The sequence below is a fragment of the Terrapene carolina genome, unplaced genomic scaffold (assembly GCF_002925995.2).
Source record: "Terrapene carolina triunguis isolate 2854851 unplaced genomic scaffold, T_m_triunguis-2.0 Scaffold130, whole genome shotgun sequence".
Lineage (NCBI taxonomy): Eukaryota > Metazoa > Chordata > Testudines > Emydidae > Terrapene > Terrapene triunguis.
In genome coordinates, this window is record NW_020664481.1 from 32,958,662 (window position 1) to 32,978,444 (window position 19,783).

General features: G+C 43.3%; 1 protein-coding gene across 1 annotated transcript in view; it reads right to left on the reverse strand.

The window, feature by feature from the left end:
• The window catches only part of GPT2 (glutamic--pyruvic transaminase 2), a 43,523-nt gene that overhangs the window by 3,771 nt on the left and 19,969 nt on the right, over nucleotides 1-19,783 (reverse strand). The window contains exons 4-10 of the mRNA XM_026652850.2: nucleotides 13,441-13,574; nucleotides 11,680-11,923; nucleotides 10,909-10,988; nucleotides 10,147-10,283; nucleotides 9,130-9,304; nucleotides 7,275-7,430; nucleotides 6,359-6,471 (exon numbers count right to left, since the gene is read on the reverse strand). Of these exons, the coding sequence (XP_026508635.1) occupies nucleotides 6,359-6,471; nucleotides 7,275-7,430; nucleotides 9,130-9,304; nucleotides 10,147-10,283; nucleotides 10,909-10,988; nucleotides 11,680-11,923; nucleotides 13,441-13,574 (1,039 nt within the window). The remainder of the gene's footprint in view (nucleotides 1-6,358; nucleotides 6,472-7,274; nucleotides 7,431-9,129; nucleotides 9,305-10,146; nucleotides 10,284-10,908; nucleotides 10,989-11,679; nucleotides 11,924-13,440; nucleotides 13,575-19,783) is intronic.

Genomic DNA, 19,783 nt, shown 5'->3' on the forward strand with positions numbered 1-19,783 from the left:
TCTAACCCCTGAGTCCTCAGAACATCCCTGCACAGTGTCCAGACCCTTATCCACTGGACACTCATAGAATGACCAGATCCTCCGTTCCCACAGGAACAGTACATCACAGCTTACTAGTTACACCTCAGATCACAGCTCCGCTTAACTCACAGCACTTAGATTTGTTTATAGAGAATGCAAGTTAATGTATTTAACACAAAGATTCATAGGATAGTAAAACAGAAATATTAGAAACAAGAGTTACATATAAAACAAAATCATAACAAATTCTAAAGCTTAAACTCAACTAACAAGCTGTCCTCCTGTCTAATAAGGTACTGCTTACCCCACCTCCTTCTCACAGTGTTTGTCAACCAGCATAGCTGAGACTCTCCTTTCATGAGATCAAGCCTGCTGGCAACTTGTCTCCCTCAGCACATCTTTCTGCACCCCTAGATATACTAGCCCAGTCCTTTGTTCTTCACCTCTAAAACAGGGTCCCCTCACCCCCCACTGTTCACCTCTTCCTGTTAATTTGCCTTCTGAAGTCCCAACAATCTTTTCATTAGCATTGGACTCAGTATGCCAATAGACTTCTATTGTAAGACACACAATACACAATGATCAGCTAAGGAGATAAGTGTCTCCCACCTCCTGTTTGGTGGAATCTGTCTCAAGGCATGCTATACCTCTGGGTGACCTGCCTTTAACTAAGGGCATGGCTACACTTGCAGATGTAGAGTGCTGTGAGTTAAACCAGCCCTCGGAGAGCACAGTAGGGAAAGAGCTGCAGTGTGTTCACACTGTCAGATTCAAGCGCACTGGCGTGGCCACATTAGCAGCTCTTGCAACGCCACAAACAGCAGTGCATTGTGGTAGCTATCCCAGTGTGCAAGTGGCTGCAACGTGCTTTTGAAACGTGGAGTGTGACAGGGACTGTGTTGTGTGTATGTGGGGGGAGAGACTGGGTTTTGGGGGGGCTGAGAGCATGTCAGCATGCTGTCTTGTAAGTTCAGACAGCAGCAGACCCATACACACACACACACACACTCTCAACAGCACATTCCACACTAATGGCTTGCTTTGTCCCGGAGCAGATAAGCAGCCTGCTGTCAGAAACGGAGCTTTGAAAGGGCATAGCCACATTCCTACAGCCGAGTTCAAAACAATGACAAGAGTGGTCACTTGACTTAAGGGGATTATGGGATCAAAGCGCAGTAATGGAACACCTCGTTCACACTGACGCTGGGGCGTTTCAGCCGAGGTGCGGCAAGCGTTATGCTCCAGCTACAGAGTCCAGGCGCTCTAAGTGCCTTGCTAGTGTGGAAGGGTCGTGAGTTAGGGCGCCTGGGGCTGCTTTAATGCGGTCTAACTTGCATGTGTAGCCAAGCCTAAAAGGCCTTACAAATATAGTTTCCAAAATATATCCACACATACATTTCACTAAGATTATGAGCACCAGTGTAACACAGGCCTTGGCTACACTTGCGAGTTACAGCGCTGTAAAGCCGCCCCCAGCGCTGTAACTCACTCCCCGTCCACACTGGCAAGGCATTTGCAGCGCTGTATCTCCGTGGTTGCAGCGCTGCATGTACTCCACCTCCCCGAGAGGAATAGCGAGTATTGCGCTGCCGCTGCAGCTCTGCGGTGCCAGTGTGGCCGCCCAATGCGCTGTGAATGGCCTCCAGAATTATTCAGCAGTATCCCACAATGCCTGTTCTAGCCACTCTGGTCATCAGTTCAAACTCTACTGCCCTGGCCTCAGGTAATGAACCATGTGACCCACCCTTTACATTCCCCGGGAATTTTAAAAATCCCCTTCCTGTTTGCTCAGCCCAGCGTGGCGTGGAGTGCTATCAGCGAATCTTTCCAGGTGACCATGCCTCCACGCGCCAAGCGAGCCCCAGCATGGAGCAATGGCGAGTTGCTGGACCTCATCAGTGTTTGGGGGGAGGAAGCTGTCCAGTCCCAGCTGCACTCCAGCCGTAGGAATTACGATACCTTCGGGAAGGTATCAAAGGACATGATGGAAAGGGGCCATGACCGGGACGCTCTGCAGTGCAGGATTAAAGTGAAGGAGCTGCGGAGTGCCTACCGCAAAGCCCGCGACGCAAGCGGCCGCTCGGGTGCTCCCCCCGCGACCTGCCGATTCTACAAAGAGCTGGATGCGATACTTGGGGTTAACCCCACCTCCACTCCGAGCACCACCATGGACACTTCAGAGCCGGTGGGGGGGGGGGGAGAGAGGGGAGGAAGAGGAAAACAGGAGTGATGGTGGTGGGCCGGATGGAGACACCCCGGAATCCCTGGAGCCATGCAGCCAGGAGCTCTTCTCGAGCCAGGAGGAAGGTAACCAGTCGCAGCGGCCGGTACTTGGTGGAGGACAAACAGAAGAGCACGTTCCCGGTAAGCGGGGGTTTTTTTCGGGAAGGAATTTTTTCGGTGCAGGCTCTTTGGAGAGGAGGGTTAGGCATGCATGCCTAGATGCGGAATAGTGCATTGATGTGGTTTATCACATCGCGGTAATCGGCCTCAGTAATCTCCTCGAATGTCTCATCCAGAATGTGTGCAATGCGCTTGTGCAGGTTTATCGGGAGAGCCACCGTGGTCCTTGTCCCAGCCAGGCTAACGTGTCCGTGCCACTGTGCCACGAGGGGCGGGGGGAACATTGCTGCACACAGGCAAGCTGCATATGGGCCAGGGCAGAAGCCGCATTGCAGTAGAAGACCCTCCCTTGCTTCCCAGGTCACCCTCAGCAGCGAGATATCGTCCAGGACGAACTCCTGTGGAAAATGTTGGGACAGTGTTCAGTGTAGGTGCCCCCTGAAGCTGTTGGCTCTCCCCAAGGCACAGAAACCCAGAGGACAGTGCAGCCCTGAAACAATCAGTCCCCCTTACTCACCATTTTGAGGCTCCCGTGGGATGTGTGTGCTCTGTTTCAGATGGGAAAATTATGCTATTGTGTAGACCCTGTGTGTTTTCTACTCCTTAAGTGCGGGGGGAATCATTACTCTGTCTGGTATAAACAATGCTGCCTCTGTTAAATGTTGCATTTTGCCTATACAGCAGCATCAACCTTGAGACCTCAGCCGTCCCTCTTATTGCCTGCTCAGAGACTGCAAAGACTCAGGAAGAGACCGCGAAAAAGCAAAGACGACATGCTGCAAGAAGAGATGCGGCAATCTATTAGAGAGAATGAGAAAGCACAGGACTGGAGGGAGAGAGAAAGCAGGATCCGCCAGGAAAACGCAGCGCACCGGCGGCAAAGCACAGAGCACCGGCAGCAAAGCACGGATCGGCTCATAAGCATCCTGGAGCACCAAGCAGACGCTATCCAGGAGCTCGTAGCCATGCAGAAAGAGGAGCAGTACCGCAAACGCAAACGCCACCCCCCCCTACAGCCCTTGTCCCAAAACTCTTTCCGTTGTGCCCCCTGTCACCTCCAACCCACTTTCCCCAACTTCCGTGTTCTTCACGCCACCCGCTGCCTCCAACACCAGTATCTTCACCACCCAGCCCTGAAAACCACGACCCTTACCCTCTGCACTCAACCCCCATCACCATGCAGTATAGCTATCCTGAAGTGCAGCACTCACTGCACAGCACACCAGACAGGACATACGCGAATCTGTGATTGTACCGTTCCCCACTCCACCCCCTTGTTTCTTTTCAATAAATAATTGTTTTTCTTTTCAATAAATGGATTCTTTGGCTTTGAAAACATTCTTTATTATTGCATAAAGTAAAGGACTCCTTAGCCCAGGAAATAAACAGGCACCGCAAGTCTGCTTGTCTGCTTAGCAGACACTGATTCCTAAAGATTGGAACTACTGCACTTCACTCCCGTGCAGGGCACCAGATATCACTGCTGGTTTTCAGCCTCAAATTGCTCCTCAAGGCATCCCTAATCCTTGCAGCCCCGCACTAGGCCCCTGTAATAGCCCTGCTCTCTGGCTGTGCAAATTCAGCCTCCAGGTGTTGAACCACAGAGGTCCATGCCTGAGTGAAGCTTTCACCCTTCCCTTCATAAATATTATGGAGGGCACAGCACGCAGATATAACCGCGGGGATGCTGTTTTCGGCCAAGTCCAGCTTCCCATACAGAGATCGCCAGCGGCCCTTTAAACGGCCAAAGGCACACTCCACAGTCATTCGGCACCGGCTCAGCCTGTAGTTGAACCGTTCCTTGCTGCTGTCAAGGCTCCCTGTGTAGGGTTTCATGAGCCACGGCATTAACGGGTAAGCGGGATCTCCAAGGATCACAATGGGCATTTCAACTTCCCCTACCGTGATCTTCCGCTCTGGGAAAAAAGTCCCGGCCTGCATCTTCCTGAACAGCCAAGTGTTCCGAAAGATGCGTGCGTCATGCACCTTTCCGGGCCAGCCTGTGTTAATGTCAATGAAACACCCACGGTGATCCACAAGCGCCTGGAGAACCATAGAGAAATACCCCTTCCGATTAACGTTCTCGGATCCTAGGTGGGGTGGTGCCAGAATAGGAATGTGCGTCCCATCTATCGCCCCTCCACAGTTAGGGAACCCCATTTGTGCAAAGCCATCCACTATTTCCTGCACGTTACCCAGAGTCACGATTCTTCTGAGTAGGATGCGATTAATGGCCTTGCAAACTTGCATCAACACGATTCCAACGGTCGACTTTCCCACTCCAAACTGGTTTGCGACCGACCGGTAGCTGTCTGGAGTTGCCAGCTTCCAGATTGCAATAGCCACCCGCTTCTCCACTGGCAGGGCAGCTCTCAATCTCGTGTCCTTGCGCCGCAGGGTGGGGGCGAGCTCCTCACACAGTCCCATGAAAGTGACTTTTCTTATCCGAAAGTTCTGCAGCCACTGCTCGTCATCCCAGACTTTCAAGACGATGTGATCCCACCACTCGGTGCTTGTTTCCCGAGCCCAAAAGCGGTGTTCCACGGTGCTGATCATGTCCGTGAATGCCACAAGCAATTTCGTGTTGTACGCGTTACGCAGCTCGATAGCATCGTCGGACTCCTCACTCTCACTGTCACTTTGGATCTTAAGGAATAGTTTGACCACCAAACGTGATGTGCTGGCGAGATAAGTCAGCATACGCCTCAGCAGTTCGGGCTCCATTTCCCGCACACAGATCGGGCTGCACAGAAACGTTGAAAGATGGCGCCAAAGGTGAACGGAAACAGAGGGATTTCTGGGATGCGAAGCGATGCATCACGGGGTGTTGGGATAGGACCCAGAATGCCCTGCACCCACGCCCCCTTCCCACAATCCACGGCGCCAGAATGGGAAAAGGTGCTCTGTGGGATAGCTGCCCATAATGCACCGCTCCCAATAGCGCTGCAATTGCCGCAAATGTGGCCACGACAGTGCGCTGGGCAGCTGTCAGTGTGGACAGACTGCAGCGCTTTCCCTACTCAGCTGCACGAAGTCAGGTTTAACTCACAGCGCTGTACATCTGCAAGTGTAGCCAAGGCCTCAGGCTTCCAGTAGAAATCTTACATGACACTCTTTGGCAAACTAGAATGTAAATACCAGACCTAGGGGATCCCTGTAACCCTTATTCACTCCTGTGCCCTGTACTTGACATCAAGAGATCCTTGGGTCACAGCAACCCTATTGTTTTCATGCGCTTCCACAGGTATAATGAAGGGCAAAATTTGGCCCTGCAACTGGAATTCAGTGAACAGTTTTGTTGGAGTCGGACAAGTCAAAATACAAGCCAGCTCATTTTCCCGTTATATTGATTATGCAATGCTAACAAAGGTCTGGATTCTACAACACTTACATTCAGCAGCACCGTATTCCCCAAGTAGTCCCAAAAAGATAACTATACTTCTTGCAGAGTAAAGTGCTGCTTAGTGCAAGTAAGGGTGGCAGTCAGGCCCAAAAATAGCTAAAAAACCCCCACACCTTATTTCAGTAAAGTGAGCACACATTACTCAAGGTATACAGGAACTGCAACTGTTGAGTAAGGTGGTGCAATTTTCACAATCACTTTTCAGTATAGAGCCATACTGTAAAATAACCATTTTAAAAGTAGACCACGGTTTCAGCAGAATTAAAGATCACTTCTGCTAAGAACCAGTATTTTCTGATCCCTTGAGTGTTCACTTAGATACTCACTGTGCTCTGTTCTGTATATTTGGAACTGATGTCAGCAAATTGGGGAAATACTGTATGAAGCCAAATGACACAGCAAAAACCAGTCCTACTGCTCTAGATATAATTATTAGCTATACAGAGTATGCTCAAGAAAAAAAAAAAAAAAAGGCTGGTATCACAAACAACGTGAATTAGTCCAAGTCTGTTTTTATACAGGACATGCTGTAAGAACCTTAACAGTTTTATTTATTTAGTAAAGAGAAAGATTATTAAACAGATACTGCACCTGAAGTGGTAACTTCCTTCTCTTTGGCCAAATCCACTGCCAGGTACAACACAGATTCCAGTTTCTTCCAAAAGTTTCATACAGTAGAACAAGTCAGGGGCCATTTTATGAGCCTGAGAAAAGAGATTGAATTTTAGGAGTAATTTTTCATCTCCAGATCATAACATGAAATCATAATACACAAAATACAGTTTTATGCTCATTTTTCTTTCCAAACGTTTCTCTTGCACTTTCGTTTTCTTCACTACATGGATGGACATCAACTCCCGTTGATGGTGAAATGGATCCCCTCCACACTGCAGGCTCTCAATCAGTCCAGCTCAAAAGAACAGAATTAGCCAGTCACTCTGTCTTTACGTAACTACTCCCCTCTTTGATTGACTGAGACCTAGAAACTTCTAGCAATGGAGTTCTTTGGTGTTCTAAACATAATTTCACTGAAGTGTCTAACAGATTAAAGGTATTAAAAATATTTGATGAATTAACTCCTACATGCCTATCCTTACAATATTGCCCAGAGCACAAATTAGACATTCCAATTGGATTTTCCCAAAACATCTACTGAGTAGTAAATCACCTGAATAATAATTTGGAGGAAGTTCTTACATTTTAAGTTAGTCAAATCAACACGCTCAGGCTATATACGTGATTCAGAGGCATTATTTCAGCTCAGAAAGTTCACAAAGGACCCCACTTTTGTTCTCAGTAACACGGGTATAACTGAGCCCCAATCAGAAATGAATTAGAAAATGAAAGGACTGCCTGCCCACTTGTTTATTAGTGATATAATCTCTTAGCAATAGCCAGTCGTTGTTTGTAGCTGGAAAGCACTTGTTCTACTCCGGGGCATAAAATTCCCTCATGGATAACAACCAGTAACAATGTGGCGAGGTTAGACGGACAATGGCTGACTGACCTTTGCTGCCTCAATGCCTTTGGAAGGGATAAATATCCTTGGGAAGGCATACATAGCTCCTTGAAGTGGATTGCAGTGAATTCCTGGCACTTTATTAAACATGTCTTCTGTTAGCTTGGCTTTTTGGGCAAGATTGTTCAAAACAGACTCCTTTTCCTGTTTAAAAGAAAAGGAGGGCAGGGAGAATAGAAAAGAGTTGAATCGCTCCTTAGATGATGAATTGTAGGTTGGTTCAATAGTTTTGCAGTTGGTAAAACAAAATGTTTCCTTAAACTCACTTCTTACTAGGTAAGAGGTAAGTAGAATATATCAAAGATTAGCAATAACAAATACCCAAGACAAACTGCAATGGACCAAAAGTGATGTCAATGTTAATTCAGCAGTCACACACTAGTCAAATCTAATATCTTCCATCTTAAATACCTGCTGCTGGAAGATGACAAAAGGTATATATTTCCTATAACTCTGGTGCAACACTGAATGCAAACCCAAAGGTTTAACATTGTTCTGGTCTGGGCAAGTTTTGTGACTTGCAATTTTTTTCCCCACTGAATAAAATCATTGTAATTTCAATGCCTTTTCAGCAGATATGTACTGTACAATCAAACTGGCCCAAACCCCTGGAACGGAGCTTCTGGGGTTCTGTGGCCAAGAGGGATTTCTGCATGTGTAGCAAAGCAGATGCCAAGTCACCGCTGCAGATACTACCCTTGAAAGGCCCAGAATTCAAGTGGGAGCCCTAGTCCACAGGCTGTGTGTAGAGGGGAGATGGTATCATTTTTAAGGAAGTACATTTCTGAATTTAGCATTTGTGAAAGGTTCTGGAACAATGGTTCTGGAACAACATTCCTGGAGTTCTCTATTTATCCACAGAATAGGTACAGCAGGTCAGCCTTCTCAAATTGTATTTTCAATATGCCTCAAGGTTGACCTGGCAGGACCAGTTTCCAGGGATGAGAGAGTAGTTCAGTCTCCATACTCATTCAGTTTGTAGCATTTCTGCTGAGACTATCTACAAGGGTACAAATTGGGGCTTTTGTGAGGAGAACACTTGTCCATTTGGAACAGTACTGAGAAAGTCCTTTCAAAAGGTCACTGAATAGCATTCTTCAGATGATGATGACTTTCGGTCACCATCAATCTGGGCTGGTGATCCTAAGGCAAATCAGTGATGTCTAATTAACAATATCTCACAGGCTCTAGTTACGAGATAAAAAGAGCTGTCTTTAAAAAGAAAAAACACACACACACCAAAACACACAACTAAAAGCAGCTAAGCATTTTTGGTTTGACAGATCTCTACTACATCCCCTACAATAGGATTGATTTTCCATGTAATGTGAAAACTCTTCTTTCTAAAATAATGGGCCACATTTATCCATTCTTAACTCCATTTATACACTACAGCTGAATTTGGTAGAGCATTTGTACAAATGAGAAGCTACTATTCTTTGTTCAAATAAGCATTCAATATATAAGGGTACAATATAGTTTCACTTACAAAGTCACCCTCATTTAGTAGCTTCATTTTTCCTGTGCAGTTTTTCATAGAAGCCAGCTTTGTTGAGTAGCTGCCCTCATTTACCACGGAAGCCACCGGGGAAAGAAATTATATTTAAAAGCAGATGAACTCAATGAAAAGCCACAAACATGTGATGGAAGTGCTGTGGCTCCACCAAGATGTTGAAGCTACTAGTACAAAGAGAATTTGAAATTACTCTGTAGTCCTGTTGGCCAGTGTTATTATAGGGCTACCATAAGGAAGGCTGAGATGGGATCTTTCTGTATATTCTCATCACACCCTGGTGATATATGGGATAAGGTTAAGAAATACACAAACAATATTAGAGCTGACCTTAATGAACTGTGCATAAGATTCTTCCCCAGGTACTGGAGGATTCACTACGATATCCATAGCTGCCTGTCCAGAGACTGGAGGACAGAGGCGAACAGAGAGAAGTTTAACAAGCTGTCCTTTTATCTCTGGATGCAAGTTAATGACCTCCATATAACCCCCTCGGTAACCGCACCTGAGAATACAGTAGATAGAGAGAGAGAGAGAGAGAGGAAAAAAATGAATATAATCTGGAATGTTAATTACTGAAAACAACCCCAAGAGGGGAAAAAGAGGGAGCATCCAGCTGAACTTTATATTAATCATGAGCATCTTGCTTAGCATCAATATATGTAACCTACATTTTTAAACATCTTCTTTCATATTGGGTAAGGTATAATGGTAGCTAATTACCATCAAAGAAAGTATTGGGTGTGACATTTAGACATTAACATATGCAGCTTCAATATGAGCTTAGTCTAGCTATTAACATGGATGTTTATTCCTCAGAGTAGAAGTGTATAGCAGAAGCAGAATCCATTTGATCAGGAAGCTGGCATTTCCCTCCCCTGATCCCCCCCAAAAAGAAACAAACACACACACATCCACCCTTCTATAAAATCAGGCTGATCCAGTGACTCTTGAACTAGTCAGTAGTCCAGAGGTCCATTGTGTCATCCCCGGTAGGCTGCACTCACAACTATTTTAGGAACCTAGTAATGTAGGACTGGGGTGTTGGGATGGGAGGCAGGTCTGTGATAGGTGCTCTCTTTTTTAAAAACTACTCCATTAAATAAAAAGTTTGCAAAACCACTGGGCTAGCCCATAAGTTATACAATGTTCCATATATAAACTCATGCATTTTCCTTGTTTACTAGTTGTTAGGTAACAGTAACAGAAGATACAAGCTGACACTCAGCTCACTATGTGAAAAAATCATCCTGCTTGACAAGAGGTAAGAGGAAGCTATTCTACTAAATACTGTGCAAGAAGTACATTCTATATTGTATAACAATAAAGAAATGAAGATGGACATACTCGCCCATGTATCCCTTGGAGGTGGAATGGAAGGATGCTAGCTCTACATTGCTGTAGTACTCTGGTCCCATCTCATACAGAACCTTTTTGAAGGAATGAAACTGACATTCTTCTGAGTAAATGTTATCTTGATAAACCTACACAATCAGAGGAAACATTATGCACTCTGCCTAAATGTGAATAAACGACGGCATATTACACAGAATGTAAGTTGCTGAAGAAAGTTTGGGATGTACTAATGCTTGAAAGCATTTACAAGAGAGAAGTTACAGTTACTTCAAGCATAACAAATGTATAGCTTATGCTATACTTAATTGAGTAGCCCTTGCAAGAAGAGTATTGAACGTTGATTTTGTATATTATTTCTAAACTTTTATGTTTTTTATCTGTGTACTCAATTCCCAATCCCCACCCCACCCCTGCTCCAGTTTCCCTCCTTTTAATTATCTAAACCAATTGCTAATGTCACCCTATTTTTTGCAGGTCAAGACTAGGATGTTGTTCCAGTTTCTTTCTAGAGTTACATCCTTATTGGAGCCACTACCCTTTTCACCTAGGTCAAGTCCAGCACACCGATTTTTCAAATTAACTCTTCAGGACTGAGAAGCTGGCTTTTTTGTTCACAACTTTTAGCATGCTGCATATTAGAAATCAACAGTCACACTTATTGGGCACAAAGGACGAGAACCGAGCACCTAGTGCTTCTGCTGCACTGCAGGTGTGTTCACCACAGAAAGGTATGTAGTCTTAATGCTCTATTACCTCATCAGCCAGAAGAAAGAGTTGCTCCTCCCAAGCAAAATGTATAACATCTTCAATGCACTTTCTACTTTGAACCTGACCTATAATTTAAAGTGAGAGAAGAAAAGTTGCAATTCAGGTTAATTAGTAGAGAACATGTACACAGTCTTTTAGTCTAGAACCAGGAAGGCTGCTACCTCTTCAATAAGTTGTCCCTCTTAGCTTTTTATTTTTATTTTATTTTTTTAAGGTATGGAAGTTGGGACATAAAACTCATTACAATCACTTATATGCTATATATACTCTATACAATATGTCTGGGGTGGTGGGTGGGGAGTCTCCAATCACAACTGCTTGAGATGTATTGTCTAAATTATAGGAGACAGTGAATTTGTGAGACATTAATTTTTAGACCCTTGTCAACAAGTCAGCTGAGGATAAGACTAGTCTTCTTTGGATATGTTCTTCATTGCAGTTCACACATGCTCTTACATGGGTAAGCCCAAACCTCTTTGGCATGCACACACAAAACACTTAAACCCAGGTTTATATGTTCTTTGAACCCAGGCTTGATTGCTTAGCTGGTAAATTATCTCAGTAAATTAAAACATGCCTAACTAAGTTTCAGGGTGACAAATCGGTTATATGGTAGGAATCTCTGATTTTATCATTAGAGTCCAGCTATACATGTGCAATGATAAGTCACAAGCAAGTTCTAAGCATATACAGCAAAAAGAAAAAAAGGGGTGAACAAAATAAACTGTGAAACATTTAAATGAAACCATTACAAACCAGTGGGATTTCCTGGGTTGATGATGCAAAGGACCTTTGGATTACAGTATGCTTTGGCTTCATTCAAGGAACGACGAAGTTCATTCACATCTAGTGCCCAGCAATTCTCTTCATCCAGGTAATAGTTCACCTGGATGGCATCTAGTTCAGATATGGCTGCTGAATACAAGGGGTATTGTGGGATTGGGATCATCACTCCAGTTCGGGATTTCCCTCCTCCTGAGACCAGGATCTTTAGAATAGTCTGGAAAAGTTTAGGAATTTAAAGAAAAACAAACAAACAGATGACAGTGCAATTCACAGTATATTCTGGAACAACTTGCTGTGTGACTTTCTCCCGCTCTATGAGACCCAAAGCCTTAGGCAAATTTCAGTTACAGAGGCACAAAGTCACCAGCCTTCATGACAGTGACACTGCTAGTTCTGAATACTGAAGGACATTTATCTTTTAAGTCAAATAACATTTCACACCAACTGTTAGATAGAGAAGGCTACGGTGTTTTATAACAAAAATTATGTAGCACATAATAATGGCCAAACACAACACATAGAGTCCTTTAAAAACAATCAACAACTGCCCTCTTGCTGTAACTGCCAGCTGAAGTTGAAGGCTTATCACTGGCAAATTCAAACAAGCAACAAAGGTAGTACCAGTATAATCAAATATGATTATATGCATATATATCTGATAAAGTTTTATGGAAAAACGTGATGCTCACACTCCTGTCACACTGCCAATAGAGCCCTTGAAATTGCAAAGTCTGGGAAACCCATTACACTGGATGAATCAATGAAGCTGCTGTAAATCAGAGTACTGTAATACCAAACTGTGCCACAAGATGTCATTTAAAAAAAGTTTTGCAAACTAGCTAAAAAAATAAAAATATGCACTACAGCAAAGCAAATCTATCTTCAGCAACCATGCAAAGGATCAACATATACTATTACCTAGTAGAGATGGTCTTCAGCTAAAGAACAAACAAAAACTGCCTTGGAAACTTTGAGAATACTTTAAAGTGAGTTGCTTAATGTAGGAAGGCTGGCTATTGAAGGTGGCCCTTAGTGCAGGTTCCACTGAATCTACGTAACACATAGTTTCCTTAAAGCTCTCCAAGAATTCTCAGTCTGTGGGGTCTGGTTTCTCCAGTGAACAACATCCTCTTCTAAGCTTTAGTGTCTACACATTTTAGGCCTGGTCTACACTGGAAAATTAAGTTGGCTTAACTACATTGCTCAGGAGTGTGAAAAATCCATACCCCTGAGTGGCACAGCTAAGCTGACCTAGCACCCAGTGTATACAGCTACTAGCTACTGTCTTTCGTGGAGGTGAGTTATGTACACCGACAGGAAACCCCTCCCGTCAGCAGAAGTAGTGTCTTCACTGAAGCACTACAGCAACGCATTTCAAGTATAGCGAAGCCCTTAGTCATGTACAGCAAAATCTTCTAGCCAAGATGGCTAATGCTAGTCTCCTAAATCAATATTTAGGCACTTAAAAAGCTTTAGACAGCCATATGAAGATTTTAGTATCCATGGGCCTCTTTCAGAACTCCTCTCTTTTGCTCACACATAACATAACTGACTTCAATGTAAATCAGTTCAGAATCACTGGCGTGGTGTATGTGAGAGATCAGACATACAATTGTGCAAAGAAGATGAGAATCATACTCTATAGTCTATATTTCTTAAGGGATATGTCTAATGTACCATACTGTTTATGCACAGAATATATACATGTACACACAAACTTTTAACACCTACAGCAATTCCATCACTAGCCCCTGTGGTAAGGTATATGTTATCTGGATCTGCAGGTACTCTTCCATCTCGTCTTTCAATGTACGCTGCAACATCTTCACGGATGCAATTTACACCCTGACTGGCACTGTAAGACCCTGTGAGAAATGGAGAACATGAGCAGATATTCAAATGTACACAATCGACAAACCTTAAATGCCCATGTTTGGGCCGTAACATTCCAAAGTTAGTGGTATATGAGGTAGTTTGGCTGTACGAGAGCTTTATTATTTCCCCAGTACAGCAGTTTTCTGAAGTAGAAAATGAGGTGATACGTTCACAGTGCTGCAAGAGGAACACAGTCATGGCTGTAAACCTGAAATAAGCATCTCCGAAAGACAAAATAAATATGAAGATATTGGATTGCTAATACGAATTATCTAACATTTGCCTTGCCATATGGACAGAAACCCAAGTCTTCCCTCTGACAATCGCCCAGCCATTTTATTGAAAGTCACCTAAAAGGTCAACCAATTTAATTTTTGAAATGACCTGCTCTTTAAATAACAAGAGGAAGGAATAGAGGGAACCTGGGTGAATGGAATAATAAAATAAACGTTTTTTAAAACATGCTGAAACTTCTAAGACTTTTAATTTCAGATTAAAATTTCAGATTCTGACAACACAGAACCATCCTGCCTTCCAATCTAAATTGCTTTTCAATTATCTGTAGGGGAAGGAGCTAGGCTACAAAAGTACTGTGTAAGGTTATGGTACACAAGCTTCTGATGAAGTTTATAATCACAGCTGTAACTGTCTTAAATAAAGGCAGTTTATTGGGTCCTAAATACAACATTGCTAAGTATGTGCAAAAAATAAACCTGCAGCAGACTGAAAGATGAATTCAAGGTATAAGGCCCAAGGGCTGATGGAGGCTGAAGTGGTAAGTGCACAGCTAATTTAGTACACTGCCATGAAGCTGCAAGACCTTCTTGGCTTTAAGTAGATTGCTGGATGGAGGGGGGTAATTGGACTCGGCTCACCTAAAGGGGTGGTGCAGGTTTCCTTTGAGGATGAGGACTGAGAGGTCACATATGGAATGACCATTTTGTGAAAAGCCTCCCCCAGGAGTAGTATGGTGGGTTTTTTTTTTTTTTTTAATCATTTTTCTGTGAGAGTTCATTCAAGAGTGTAGTGATTATCTGGTTTCACCCACAACACTGCAAACAACATTTTTAACTACCATGTCATTTACACCTGCTCTGAGCAGGGTAAGTCAACAGCTGTTAAAATACCAGCAGCCCTAAAGTTTCCCCTCAATGGTAGCAACAATGAAGTGTTAGCTAGAATGGTTGGCCCAGACAAAGCTGATTTTGAACTGATTTTGAAATACAGTTTGGCCACTTCCATGTTGGACTGCCAAACCTGTTCAAGAAGCCAGTTTTACTGTAGCTGTAATTTGAGCACAGTTCCTCAGACCATAAAGGTATGTGTGGAAGGGCCAGGTTTACAAAAAATAAGAGGAAGAAGCAGCAAAAAAGGAAAACGTTGAACCCTCAGCACTATGGCAGGGGCAGCTCCCAGTCAGAAAAATTTAAAAACCTCATTTTAGACAAGTATTTACGTGGGCTAATCAGCTAAGTGAGATTGGTGATTGACGCACTATTCTGAAAACCTACAAAGGAATATCAGACTTTCTCTATCTGCACTGCAGGTTTTTAAATATTTATTGTTATAGTTAATCAGATGGGCAGTTGCTCTTTAACGCACACGATATTACAAAATCACATTCCAGTCACTAATAAACAGAATGTCTGTTTATCCATTGACATTTGTGTAAGTTTTGCAAGCTTAGTCATTTATATATTTTAAAATGTTCATGTTCAAAATGATCATTTGGTCTGCAGATTAAGATTGCTGAAAGCAAGAAAGCATTCAGAACCCTGCTTGCACTGACCAGGTGCAAGTACTTTGAAATACACTTATTCTGGGAAAAGATTCCTGCACAGAGTCTATAAATGTTTCAAAGATCATCCATACTCTGTGAAACACAAAGAATTTCACATTCAGGTTGCACAGGCTAATGGACCTAACATAGGACTGTCATAACTATAAAGGGAAGGGTAACAGCTCTCCTGTGTATAGTACTATAAAATCCCTCCTGGCCAGAGACTCCAAAATCCTTTCGACCTGTAAAGGGTTAAGAAGCTCGGGTAACCTGGCTGACACCTGACCCAAAGGACCAATAAGGGGACAAGATACTTTCAAATCTTGGAGGGGGAAAGGCTTTTGTTTGTGCTCTTTGTTTTGGTGGTTGTTCGCTCTTGGGACTGAGAGGGACCAGACATCAATCCAGGTTCTCCACATCTTTCTAAACAAGTCTCTCATATTTCAAACTTGTAAGTAAACAGCCAGGCAAGGCGTGTTAGTTTTCCTTTGTTTTCTCAACTTGTAAATGTACCTTTTACTAGAGTGTTTATCTTTGTTTGCTGTACTTTGAACCTGAGGCTAGAGGGGAGTCCTCTGAGCTCTTTAAGTTTGATTACCCTGTAAAGTTATTTTCCATACTGATTTTACAGAGATGATTTTTACCTTTTTCTTTAATTAAAAGCCTTCTTTTTAAGAACCTGATTGATTTTTCCTTGTTTTTAGATCCAAGGGGGCTGGATCTGTATTCACCAGGAGTTGGTGGAAGGAAGGAGGGGGGATGGTTAATATCTCCTTGTCTTAAGATCCAAGGGGTTTGGATCTGTATTCACCAGGAGTTGGTGGGAGAAAGGAGGGGGATGGTTAATTTCTCCTTGTCTTAAGATCCAAGGGGTTTGGATCTGTATTCACCAGGGAATTGGTGAAAGGTTTCTCCAGGCTTCCCAGGGAAGGGCATTAGCTTTGGGAACGGTGGCAGCGGACCAGATCTAAGCTGGTAGTTCAGCTTAGAAGTCTTCATGCAGGCCCCCACATTTGTACCCTAAAGTTCAAAGTGGGGAAGCAGCCTTGACAGGGACTGATATCTGGAGACAATGAATTCTAATCCTGGTGCTACCACTGATGTGATTTTGGCCAAGAACTTGTCATGGATATTTTTGGTAAACATCATGGACAAGGTCACAGGCAATAAAGAAAAATTCATGGAAACTGTGATCTGTCCGTGACTTTTACTAAAAATATCTGTGACATAACAGGGATCTACAGGTCTCCACACCGCCTGCAGCAGGGCAGCTGCGCAGAGGCTGGGAGCTCCGGGGGCTCCCACGGTGGGTTGGGTGTTGGAGCCCCAAGGTCCTCACTGCCCACGGCTGGGAGATGCGGGGGCCCCACCACCTACAGCAGCTGGGAGCTGTGGGGTACCCCTGCCGCCCGCAGCTCTCAGGGTCCCTCCTGCCGCCTGTGGCAGCCAGGAGCTGCGGGGTACCCCCACCGCCTGCAGCAGCAGGAGCTGCGGGGTACCCCTGCTGCCCACAGCTCCGGGTGCCCACAGTGGCCCAGAGCTTGGGGGTTCCCCTGCAGCCCATGGTGGCCGGGAGTGCTGGGTTCCCCCGCCACTCGCAGCAGCTGGGAGCTGTGGGGTGCCCCCGCCACCTCCTCCCTGCCCCCGTGGGCAGTGGGGGACCCTGCAGCTCCCGACCACCGCAGACTGAAGTCACAGAGGTCTCTGGAAATCACGGATTCCGTGACTTCCAGCGACCTCCGTGACTAACCACCTATGAGCCACAGAACAAAACATTTCCCCAGCTTGTAGTTTAGGCATATTGTACAAAAAGGTCAGTTTAATCCACGGACAGATTCATATTATTTTTCATAGCATGGCTCACTGTTTAACAGACATCACAAGAGACCCCCTAATAGGAAAGAACTCAAGTATTTTTATTTTTTAATGCAATGTAGCAGCTGGAAGAGGGGAGAGCCGGCACCATGTGTCCAAACTCTTCTCCATGAACCACCAGGAAGTGCTCAACAGACCAGGTGGGAGTCCCTGGTTTAGTAAACGGGATTATAACAGATTCCATAAAACTTAAAAACAGTAAGCAAAAAATCTGCTAAATTGAACTAGGAGAGGAGTTCAGAAGACCACATAAAAACCAACACAAAAAAGATGAAAGTATGAACTACATGTAAACAAAAAGACAAAAATGAAAGCTGAATTGTTTGACATTCTTTGAATGTGCCTGACTGCTAACCAAACCACTAATTATATTCTGTTTATTTTATAGCACCTACTACGATAGCAACGAGGCACTGCAATCACAAATATTAAGATACACATCAGTTACTCTAATATGTACTTTGAAATGTCACCCTTAGTCTCTTTTCATACCGTAAAGGAGTTTATCAGGTCTGTCAGATTCTTCAGGTTCTGTGCAATACCCCCTGGCTAGAGCACTAGATTTAGAATAGTAACTCAAACATGACTTCCCAGATACAAGCAGCGGGCTGAGCTGCTGGATGGCCAAAAATGAACTGGCCCTATGAGTAGGTAAAGGTTGTTTTTAGGGCTGTCAAGCAATTAAAAGATTAATCGTGATTAATTGCGCGATTAATTGCACTGTTAAACAATAATAGAATACTATTTATTTAAATATTTTTGGGTGTTTTCTACATTTTCAAACATATTGATATAAATTACAACACAGAATACAAAGTGTACCGGGCTCACTTTATTTTTTATTACAAATATTTGCACTGTAAAAAAAAAAGAAATAGTATTTTTCAATGTACCTAAAACAAGTACTGTAGTGCAATCTCTTTATCATGAAAGTTGAACTGTACAAATGTAGAATTATGTACAAAAAAATAACTGCATTCAAAAATAATACAATGTAAAACTTTAGAGCCTACCAATCCACTCAGTCCTACTTCAGCCAATCGCTCAGACAAACAAGTTTGGTTACAATTTGCAGGAGATAATGCTTTCTGCTTCTTGTTTACAATGTCACCTGAAAGTAAGAACAGGCGTTCGCATGGCACAGTGGTAGCCGGCGTCGCAAGATATTTACATTTCAGATGCACTAAACATATGTCCCTTCATGCTTCAACCATCATTCCAGAGGACATGCGTCCATGCTGATGATGGGTTCTGCTTGATAACGATCCAAAGCAGAGAAGACCAATGCATGTTCATTTTTATCATCTGAGTGAGATGCCACTAGCAGAAGGTTGATTTTCTTTTTTGGTGATTCGGGTTCTGTAGTTTCTGCATTGGAGTGTTGCTCTTTTAAGACTTCTGAAAGCATGCTCCACATGTCGTCCTTCTGAGATTTTGGATGGCACTTCAGATTCTTAAACCTTGGGTCGAGTGCTGTAGCTATTTTTAGAAATCTCTCATTGGTACCTTTGCATTTTGTCAAATCTACTGTGAAAGTGTTCTTAAAACGAACATGTGCTGCTGGGTCATCATCCGAGACTGCTATAACATGAAATATATGGCAGAATGCAGGTAAAACAGAACAGGAGACATACAATTCTCCCCCAAGGAGTTCAGTCACAAATTTAATTAACACTTTTTTTTTTTAAAACGAGCATCATCAGCATGGAAGCACGTCCTCTGGAATGTTGGCCGAAGCATGAAGGGGCATACGAAAGTTTAGCATTTTTGGCATGTAAATACTTTGCAACGCTGGCTACAAAAGTGCCATGCGAATGCCTGTTCTCACTTTCAGGTGACATTGTAAATAAGAAGCAGGCAGCAGTATCTCCTGTAAATGTAAAGAAACTTGTTTGTCTCAGCGATTGGCTGAAGTAGGACTGAGTGGATTTGTAGGCGTTAAAGTTTTACATTGTTTTGTTTTTGAGTGCAGTTATGTAACCAAAAAATTCTACATTTATAAGTTACACTTTCACGACAGAGATTGTACTACAGTACTTGTATGAGGTGAATTGAAAAATACTATTTCTTTTGTTTATCATTTTTACAGTACAAATATTTGTAATAAAAAATAATATAAAGTGAGCACTATACACTTTGTATTCTGTGTTGTAATAGAAAATCAATATATTTGAAAATGTAGAAAAACATCCAAAAATATTTAATAAATTTCAATTGGTATTCTATTGTTTAACAGTGCGATTAATTTTTTTGAGTTAATCGTGGGAGTTAACTGCGATTAATCGACAGCCCAAGTTGTTTTTATTTATTTCTATATTGTATATACGCACATGGGCCTTTGGGAGGGACACGAGGCTCAAGACAACTGTTTTGGAGCCTCAACATGTTCTTTTAGGGCACTTTGTCTTGTAAACATGGTTGATTTCAGCTGTCACAAGAATGACTACAAGGAAAATGGTAGAATACATTTTACAACCAGGTGTATGTGCAATTTATATACCTTAGACCAGGGGCTCCCAAATTTTTTTCCAATAGGCACTGCAC